Source organism: Thamnophis sirtalis, unplaced genomic scaffold (assembly GCF_051295495.1).
Source record: "Thamnophis sirtalis isolate CommonGarterSnake01/CBP01778 unplaced genomic scaffold, rThaSir2_p1.2 scaffold_9, whole genome shotgun sequence".
Classification (NCBI taxonomy): domain Eukaryota; kingdom Metazoa; phylum Chordata; class Lepidosauria; order Squamata; family Natricidae; genus Thamnophis; species Thamnophis sirtalis.
In genome coordinates this window covers 37,024,358-37,034,691 of record NW_028261389.1, presented here as the reverse complement: position 1 = coordinate 37,034,691, position 10,334 = coordinate 37,024,358, and the positions used below count along the sequence as shown (strand labels likewise).

Here is a 10,334-nt window from a genome sequence, read left to right as displayed (position 1 = left end):
TAAATGAGTCTATTGCCAAGCACCTGAATTTTGATCACGTGACAATGAGGATGCTGCAGTGGTTGTGTGAAAAACAGTCATACGTCACTTTTTCCAGTGTTGTCATAACTTTGAATGGTCATTAAAAGAATGCTGTAAGTCAAGGACTACCTTTACATGGTTATTTTCCATACCCTGAATAAGAATGAGTAGAATCCCAATTGGAGGAATTATAATACATTTTGGTCTGCTTTCCATTTTATTGTTTTTAGTTGCATTGCGTTATTTTCCTTGTGAATGCATTATTTCTTTTTCTTTTGTATGTACATGCTATAAATAAATATATCTAAGACCATTATAGCTAGCTCAAGAAAAGTGAATGGTAGCGGCACATGAATTGTTCCCCACATACTCTTTTCTTATCAAATTTGCGGATTAGCCCATTGGATATGAATCCTAACTCTTCATTTAGCTAAGTTTCAGTGATACGTTAGCTCAAGAGCCATTCAGAATTAAGTGCTTAGCTAGCAGGTGTTTCACTAACAACTAACTCTGTAACTCTTCTGATTAATTTACAAATGTAGTCACTTGAACATCTATGAACTGGCAGTAAAAATATTCTTCATCTATATATAAATCCTGAAAAAAAGCAAAAGTAACAGAATCATTTAAATTTGTTGGACAGTGGATTAAGTCCATTCTGTCGTCAAATCCCTGAAGAAATGGCAGAATCGGAGCTGCAGGTTTTTATTATTATTATTCATGAGATGATTTTGTCCATTTAACTTAGGTTTATTTACTGACTTACCGGAAACTGCTCAAAACAAATGAATAAATTGTTTTGTTGCTTATCTTATTAAAAGTTAAGAATCTGTAGAATAAAAACAATCTACTAATCTCAAAATTATGCTTTTTATGGTTGTTAAATAATTAAATAAAACACAGAGAAGATAGATTTTACAAAAATATATTATAAATAGATTTGATTAATTAACAAAACTTTGATCTGAAACACACACATTTTTTTGCATGTAGATAAAGCAATATTCATATTCACTTAAAACGTGATTATTTTTCTTGATATTTCATAACATTTTAAAGTGCAGATAGTAAAATATTTTCAAAGGTAAATTTGTGGACAAAATTCACATAATGATAACAGAGCTCAAACAATGTTGTTTTCCATTTTCTCAGTATTTTAAGATTACAAAAGTCCAGCTTGGTGAGTAACAAAAAAATGAAAACTTTATATAACAACCTGAAAACAATAGAGTAGGGGCTACTTCGAGCATTTCTTTTTTAGTCAAACTATTAAAATTTTTAGAAAAGTATTATTAGCAAAACATTACAGTGCAACATGATTCTTAGAGTTTAAAATTATTTTCCAAATATTTCAATTATATTCTTTTAAAAAAATATTAAAAACAGTACAAATGATTTAAAACAGAGCTTTTACCTATTTTACGGCACTTGTAGATGAATTTTTGGCAAAAGTTGAAAAGGGTTTAATGGTTTATTTGGCATCTCCAGATGACAGATCATATTGTTCCACAAACTTATTTCTGTCTGATTCAGTACTTATTTCCGACTGAGGTCGTTCAGTAGAAGCAGCACCAAGTTCTTGCAGTTGGCTTCTCTGTGTGGTCTCTAGTTCTTCCAATCGTTTATGAAGCAGTGAAAGTTCTCTTTGATGTTGCTCCTCCTTCACAAGAGGTAAAGGAGATGAGGAAAGGAATGTAATACACTATTTAGCACTTTTATTTTTAAAGATATTGTAGGGCTGTGGAAGATTCAGGTTACTGGTTCTGGATTTCAATTATATGTTCTGATTGTAAGATATTCAGTTGTATAAGCAAAAAACAAGCACAGTATTTTAATACAATCGAGACAATAAAGATGCTTATATTAATTTATAGGAACTTACCTGTAGCCAGAGGAATTAAGACAGTATTACATAGCTTAACTAAAAGTTTAGGTATCCTTCACTGTAAAAATAATTATACAGAAATTGTAAGGTTTTAACCAAAATCAATAGAATTAAAGAAATGGTATTGCTACTTTTCTGCATAATTAAGGTTAGGATGTATTTATCATATAACTTTTGGTTCAACATGGTAAAACATTTTTGAAATGGTAGGGTCTTAGCTACCATAGCTAAGCTGCAAAATAAATTGATGGCACGGTTGCACAAAAATAATCTCACTTTTCTTTCAATACTACTATATTGTTTCATCAAATTGTATTTAGGAAAACTGGAAAAATATTAATTTTATTTTTTATGCTTTTTGAAACACTATTACCTACTCTGTCATATGGGAATATTACATACCTGAAGGAGAGGGAATGGTAATTCTGGCCCAGGAATCAAAGATGAAGATAATAAGTTAGCTGGATTCAATGTTGGGATATTGGGAAAAAGGATCAGTCTGCGGAACTCATTATGTCTCCGTTGCAGATCTTTTAGTCTTTTCTGAAGGCGGAGGTGTTCTTCAAAAGGAATATTTTGCCTATAATAAATATAAATAACTAAATAAAAATTCTTTTCCTACTAATGTTTTCCTTGAGCGCAGGGTCCAGCCTTTTTTTTAAACCAACCAATGAGTTGACCCATTAGTTGTGATACAAATTGACAACTTGTCACCCAAATCTGACACTGTGGTCCAAAGTCACCAGCCAGTTTTCATGCCTAAGGAAGGACTAGAACTCAGTCTCCTGGTTTCTAGCCTGATACCCTAACCACTATCCCAAACATCTCTCAAACAAATAATGAAATGCTGATGGACAACCAACACAAGATTTTAAACCTGAATATTGCTTCTTTTACATATTCCCAATAAAACATTTGAATTATAACCTTTTGATATCCCCTATTGGTGACTCCAAAAATAAAAACATTTGAGTATGAAATGGACTGTTTGAAGACAAGTAGAAATGCTTCAAGTTTGATATTGTCCTGTTAACTTGAAAATGTTCTTGGACAGTTTAAACATCTTTATCCTGTTTCCCTGAAAATAAGACCTCCCCGGATGATAAGCCCAATTGGACTTTTGAGCGCATGCGCTAAAATAAGTCCTCCCCCGAAAATAAGCCCTTCCTTAAAGTATTTAAATACATGCGCATGAACCCCGCCATTTCCTGGGGAGGGAAGGGGAGAACATGCCCCATGTGCCCTTGCCATCCACATGGAATGGCCTCGTGGAGGCCGCTCTCACAAACCCTAGCTACCGCACGCCTTCTATTAGTGGCGGCCGCAAAAAGAGCAGCAGGCCCAGCGATGCTAGGGCTGGCAAGAGTGTGCCAGAAACATAACTTCCAGCCTTCTCTGGATTAGCTGATTCACAGGCCGAGGTTAGGGCCTCCTGAACCTCAAAAATAAGACGACCTCCCCGAAAATAAGCCCAAGTGCTTATTCCAGGGATCAAAGAAAATAAGATCCTGTCTTATTTTTGGGAAAACATGGTAGAACATTTCCAAGAGATTGTAACAGTTTATTTTCAAATTGAAATGACTATTTCCAATTGAAAAGGGTTGTTTTAGTTAGAAACATTTTTTATATTTCTAAAACAGTTTCTGATATATAGTATCATGGTTTCAGGGTAATAATAGTGCTAAGAATAAAATGCATGTATATACAGCTTTCTAAAAAAAAATCAGAAATTTGCAAATGGATGTAATGAGCCTGTGGTCTTGACCAAGATGGGCCAGCTGTAATTTCCTTTTAAAATAGAATGTTTTTTTCATTAAGACAGCAAAGACTGTACCTAAAAATTTTTAACAGCAATAGTATGAAACATTATTCAATTCAGAATCAAACAACATAAGATTATACCTGTTTAACACTTGGTTTTCTGTTTCTAGTTCTTCTCTCTTGGCTTCTAAGAGCTCTATCTTGTTCAGTAATTTCTTTTGCTTGTTGTCATTAAGTGTCTTTCTCTGTAATTAATACAATATACAAATTTATATTTTTAAGGTTGACTCCCATATTTAAATATGTAGTTGCATATGTGCAGCCTGACCAAAAACTTTCCCAATCACAAATATTCATCAGGAGAAATAGTAACAAGTGAATCAACTCTTGATCTTTTGAAAGGCCACATTTAGCACAATTAAAATTAGCATCTTGTTGTTTATATTGTTTATATATCATGGCTTCTCAGCCTCACAAACTTAAAAGAAATTTTAGTAATAGATATAATTATGTTATAATGTTATTTACAAATTGAAATCTTCTTTTAGCTATTATGGCACAAACTTTAATTCAACTAAAAAGGAACAGCTTCTTTCAAAATTATGCATGAGACATGCCTTTTTCTGAGCAACCGATGCTCGATACAATTTCTCTTTTGTTACTTTATACTTGTCTTCTATCTCTGTGACATGCTGAGTAAGTTTATGTTTTTCTTCTAGCCACTTCACCTGTTTATCTTCCAAATTCCTAAAAAACAAACGAACAGTGGTTATTTTACAAATTGATTCTACTTCTTCACAGAAGTGAACACTATAAATTCCCAGTTAAGACTGCCATCCTTGTTTGCTACTTAAAGTATAAAAAATATTTGATATACCCAGATGAATTCCAGACTATCCTAAAAAGCATGTTTCTTGTTATTTTATAATATAAACACTAAGCAAAAAGATAATCTGTGAAGGGTTTCATTCGGAGAAGCTGAATTTCTTATGCTTCAGAAAAACATTTCTTTAAACTACAATAAGCTGTATCCATCTATAGAGAAAGGTCTCTGTGAATCCCTTCCCATAAAGGTTGCTTTCTAGTGGGCACTAAGCAGCACGTTTTCTTGAGGGGAATCACTGTTCTTTTGAAAACCTCCCTTCCCCCTGAAATCCAGCAGGCCCCTATTCCTAGGTTTCTGGAATGCCCTGAATTGCTGGCTTTCTCCACAAATATTAGGGTAGAAGGAGACAGGAATTCAACAAAGGTGAATGTTGATATGTGTGAGTATTATATATTTGGGAGTAGAGGAAGTTCTTGGCTTTTGTTTTATTATTAACCCAGCATAACGCAGGGTACATGGTATGAAAGATTGGGGCACATAAATCTTTTAAATAAATACAAAAATATGTATACAGGTTTTTGCTATCACCCTGCTATCTACTTTTATTAAGATTATGCAAATCTTTTGAAAAAATATATAGTACTCTATAATATACTGTATATGAAAGCATATATTATCAAATGTTTAGTCTTTTTTCAGGCATAGGCAGCTGCTTCATAAGCTTTTTTGGATGGCTTTCAAGATGTCTTTTATTCATTGGGAATAAAGCATTGACTGTGCTATCAAAATTACTGCAGAATTCTGGAAATAATGGGTCACCTACATTAAGAACAGTATGTGAAATGCTGTTATAACACTTTGACATAGAATATAAATATTGTTATAAGACCAATCTCTGTGGTAAGAATTCTAAAACGGATTATAAGACATTGGGTTCTCAAATTCCCTTCTTCAGAAGCAAACTCTTCACTCAGCCACCATACAGTGCTGCCAATGTCATGGGGACTATAGGACCAAAATCAGCCAATAGCATTGGTAGTAAACATAAAATCTTCAGAATCTTAATTCTGGTTCACTATTCTTCATAGAGATATGAAGTGTGATGGGGGGGGGGGGACAGCTACTTCAAATGTTCCAGTTCCATTTATTTGAAATTTATTTATTTATTTATTTTAATAAATAAAAAAATAAAATAAATTATTTGAAATAATTTCATCTAGGCTGCATGCACAGAATAAGAGGCGTTAAGATAAAAGCCTAGGTGTTTAAAATTTTTAGGTGCATTTGAAAATACAAAATAGACAGCTATAGAAATCGTTATGTGCCTAATTTCTCAAGTGACTTTAAGAAACCATCATCTGTGAATATACCACTATATATAAAATAGATTGTTTAAAGAACCGTGAGCATTTTAAAAATTCAGTTGCTTTATTTTTTCCAGAAACAATTTGTCAACTAACATGCCCATAATCTTAAGCAAACCATTGTCTCAAAATTGATGACAAAAAGTTAAGTAAACCTCATCTTCTATATCAGTAGTATCACAATTGATGTGATTAAAATGACATGGCTGAAAACTAAACATATTTTGTAAAAGCAATAAGTAACCCCAATCTGAACAGTAAGAAAGGTCAAGAACAGTTTGTCCACTAATTCTTTGTATCAGCTTTAGGTCATATTACTATTCATTTACTTAAAATTGATTACTGTTTGAGGAGTCAGATGTTTGGGAAAGGAAGGACAACTGTTGAGAGAACCAAGAAGGATTGTAGCAAAGTCATTGGCCTTTATAGAGGTGACTTACTAGAGGTGAGTTATATGGACCAGCCATACCTATGGTTAGAAATGTATTGAGATCAATGGGCAGGCTGACAAAGAGACCAAACTGAGGAAGAAGGGGCACAGGAATGGTGCACATTAATTTTGCTCTACTTTCCCATCAAGAACCACTTAGAATTTGTTTCTGCAGAAAGCTAGACTAAAATCTTCTGACTTTAAATGGTTAAATAATTTTGATATTCTAGAGAAAATTCTGTTACAGACATATGAACCTATACTAGATGTCAAGGACAAGTTGCTCTTCATGTCATCCAGTTTTTTAGTTGCAAAAAATGCAACAGTAGCATTGCATTAACAGTGAAATCATACTTCTCTGAATCTGCTTGAGCTCTTTCTGCTTGACTTTGTGCATTCCGACATTCATGTTTTAACCTCTCCAGCATTTCCTTGAGTTTCTGATTGGAATCCAATAAATCATTCTCTGACTGTGAAAAGGAAGCCACTCGAAGCTGCAGATCATGCAGTTGCTGTAACAGAAATATCTTATGAAATGGTCAATTTCATTTATCAAATTCTAGAGCAGCGGTCCCCAACTTTTCCAGCTTGGCAGATGGGGGGGAGGGGGGGGGAGAGGGGGAGAGAGAAAAGAGAGGATGGTTCCATGTGAGCAGCAAGTGCACATGTGAACATGTGTATGTCCATTTGCATGAGCCTGTTGCTCGTGCAAATGGAGTTTTCCACAAATATCGGCTGCTCATGCAAATGGAGCTGCACACGAGTGCAAGTGCTCACTGCAAATGGAGCTATGCACGCAGACTCGCCTGATACTTGTGAGGTCTGATTCCAAATGGGCCGCAGCTCAGTTGTGGGCCACAACCTAAAACTAAACTCATTTTTCAGAATAAGCTGGGTACTAAAAATTTAATAAATAAATACACTGCAATACTAAATTTCTCATGTAATATAAAAAACAACATGTAAAAAACAAAAACAAAATGACGGTATAAAAACAAATATATACATATAAAAAACATAAAAAACAAAAACAAAATGAACGTTTAAAATTATATCATTCTTCCTAACACCACATACTATAACCAAATAAATTACAGATTCTTGTATGTGATGCTGATGATTTTTGGACTGATTTGTATCCAAGGAAGCCTCTTTTTCTATTTTTGAAATGGAAAATGGTTATCAAAACAGAAAAAAATCAAAATATGAAATAAAATAAAACCACCACATGCACCCACAAATTAAAATAGATCAAAGAATATAAACCAACTTTGTACCTGCTTTAAATTTGCATTTTCACTTTTCTCTTTTTCTAGATCCTCAGAAACAGTAACTCCTTCTTGAATTTTTACTCTACAAGTCAATATGAAGCAGAGCTGTAAAATATATACTTAAAAACATGTCTATACAGGTAGTTCTTGAGTTAAATGATAATTGGATGTGAAATTTCAAAGGGTAAGCGATGCTGTTGTTCATTCATACAACTTATATGCCATTCATCTCGCCTGGAAACAATTGGAAGCAACTCTGAGTGGCTTTCAATCATTAATTGGTTGCTAGGGGAAATATCACATGACCTCATTGCTCAGTGACACAACACCTAGCGGTCCCTGTTGCTGTTGTTAGCCAAATCCCACCAGTTGTTAGGCAAGGACCCACACTGATCCAAGCCATTCCTGGTCCTGAGCCTTGATAAGGTAAGAGACTGCTTCCTCTTGAATCTGTCCCACCCACTTATGTCTTATAATCCTATACCCTGTCCTAGCGATGCTTTGGAAAGCTTCTGAGGCCTTCTAAAGCACCGTAAGAACAGGTTGTGCTATTTGGAGAAAAATAAGCATGCTATTCTCACAATGCTTCAGAAGATCTCAGAAGCTTTTCTTTTTTTATTAAAAGTTTTTTTATTTTTATTTTTCAAAGACAGACACAACACAAAAAATCCTCTTTCTTTACATACTTTTTAAGTGTATCAGTTGGTTACAAAAAAAAGTTTGTGCATTTTTTTCATAATCACCCATGATTCATATTAATTCTAGTATTTTAAATCAAATATATTTGTACATATTACCATCATCCTACCCCCATTCTTGTTTGACTATAATTGTTTAAACGTCCTTCATCCTAAAACATACCAAAACTCAAGACATAACCACATATTGGCATCTCATTTGCTATTTCTAGTATCCCAATAACAGTATTCCTTATAGCATATTCTAGCTAAACATCAATAACTTTTAGTAACAAAGGTTTCTAATCTTCCTTTCCAAATCACTGTTTACAATTTACATCCAATTTCCCCATGTTGTACCCATACCTATATATACATTGTTTTCATTATCTCTCCTTTATTTGACTATATCCATTATCATAATTTAGTTCTTTTTTATTAATCTTTATATGTAACCAAACCATTTCTCATCTTCCTTTCATAGGTACCATTCAATATTCATATCCAATTACTACTTGTTATACCAATACATATGTATACATTATTATCATTTTCAATTGTTTATTTAACCATATCTATTGTCCCTAAATTTCATTAAGTCCAACTAGTTTTAGATTAAACACTTTCATCTATCAGCCTGTTTCTTTCCAGTAGTGAACAGTCTCATGTCTTCTGCCATTTGTGGCATCAGTCCTCTAATCGTCTCCTTAATCAAGTTTGTATGGACTCTTCTTTGCAACTCCTTGTTTATTGATTCTCTCATGTAATTTCAATGCCCTTCTTCTTTTTCCTTAATCAGCTTGACTTTAATTGTCAGTGTTGTTATCGATGGTGTTACTAATAAAATTTCTCCCTTTAAATCCTTAAGTTCTTTTATTTTTTCTTCTTCTGTGTCTTGCCATCTAGGGTAGGGTTCCCATCCATCTAGTTACCCTTTCCATATTCTACTTTTTCCATTTCCAGACAGAAACCATTCACCATAGATGTCAGCAGATTTGCTTTCTTTGTAGTCATTTTTCTCTTTATTGCTTGGGACTCTACCCTCTATTTTTCCCATTTGATAAGCATCTCCATCCTTTTCATCATATTTTTCTGTTAGGTGCTCTAATTTTTCAAACATTTTCTGAAATGTATTTGATAATTTCTGTATTGCAAACATTATCTCTTGCAAGTTGACAGTTTCTTTCTGTTGTTGGAAATAAGCCATTGTTTCCAGCTATTAAAACACTGCTGCTCTGACTTGGAAGATTTTTACAAGGTTATACCTAAGTTCACCATGAGATCTCTGGTTAAGGATATACTTCAAAGGAACATTTGTATAAACAAATGGTGCTTTACTTCTTATCACTTTCTATAAACAAACTGTGAGACTTTAAAGTTCCAGACCAGAATAATCAGTAGTGAAAGTAAAAGTATTTTGTTTTCAGTACTCAAGTTTCCAGTCTTCGAGTAGGTTATCTCTCCCTTTGTTGTTACAATTATTGCAATTCTCTTTGTTCTTTTTGTATCTTTTAATATTCCAAGTTTTAAAAAAGTCAAATTCTTACATGAAATAGAGAAGAAAGAGTAAAAGAAACATGTAGTGATGAATAAGGAGAAGTTTAGTCCATAGGTTGTGAAAGTAATAGTAAAAATTTTAGAAGAAGAAAACTTGATCCATTCATTTCAAACGGTTTGCATAAATTTCATCCATGAAAATAACGTTTAAAAATTAAGATAACACACTGACCAAAACCATCCAAAGCTTAATTCCACCACTTATTTTTTTTATTCTTAGATTTAAATTAGCTTTAAGTTTTTTATAGGTGGGCTCTTTTAAAACGGATAAAAATTCCTCACCAGCTGTAAACAGTTTCTCTTCCGTTTCCTTCCATTTTGGAGCTGTCCCTACTTCATCAGCCTGGGGGCTGAGCTTTTAACGCCAGCTGAGAGACCTTTTCCTGCATCAATCAGGGACTTTGCGATGTCCCTGTGATCAGCAGAACGTAGTCTTCCTGTTCACCGTCTCTACGGGACGGTTTAGGTCCGATTGAACCACCCAGCGAAAAAAGTATTGGCGGCGATCTTGGAGCATCGAGATCGGGCGACCATTTCATAGC

General features: G+C 33.8%; 1 protein-coding gene across 2 annotated transcripts in view; it reads right to left on the bottom strand.

Moving 5' to 3' along the window:
• Positions 1-930: 930 nt before the first annotated feature.
• The window catches only part of CEP83 (centrosomal protein 83), a 29,357-nt gene continuing 19,953 nt past the window's right edge, over positions 931-10,334 (bottom strand). For both annotated transcript variants that reach the window (XM_014059118.2, XM_014059119.2), the window contains exons 11-16: positions 7,565-7,640; positions 6,642-6,799; positions 4,285-4,414; positions 3,809-3,912; positions 2,309-2,486; positions 931-1,681 (exon numbers count right to left, since the gene is read on the bottom strand). In XM_014059118.2, coding sequence (XP_013914593.2) covers positions 1,493-1,681; positions 2,309-2,486; positions 3,809-3,912; positions 4,285-4,414; positions 6,642-6,799; positions 7,565-7,640 — 835 coding nt within the window. In that variant the 3' untranslated portion in view covers positions 931-1,492. The remainder of the gene's footprint in view (positions 1,682-2,308; positions 2,487-3,808; positions 3,913-4,284; positions 4,415-6,641; positions 6,800-7,564; positions 7,641-10,334) is intronic.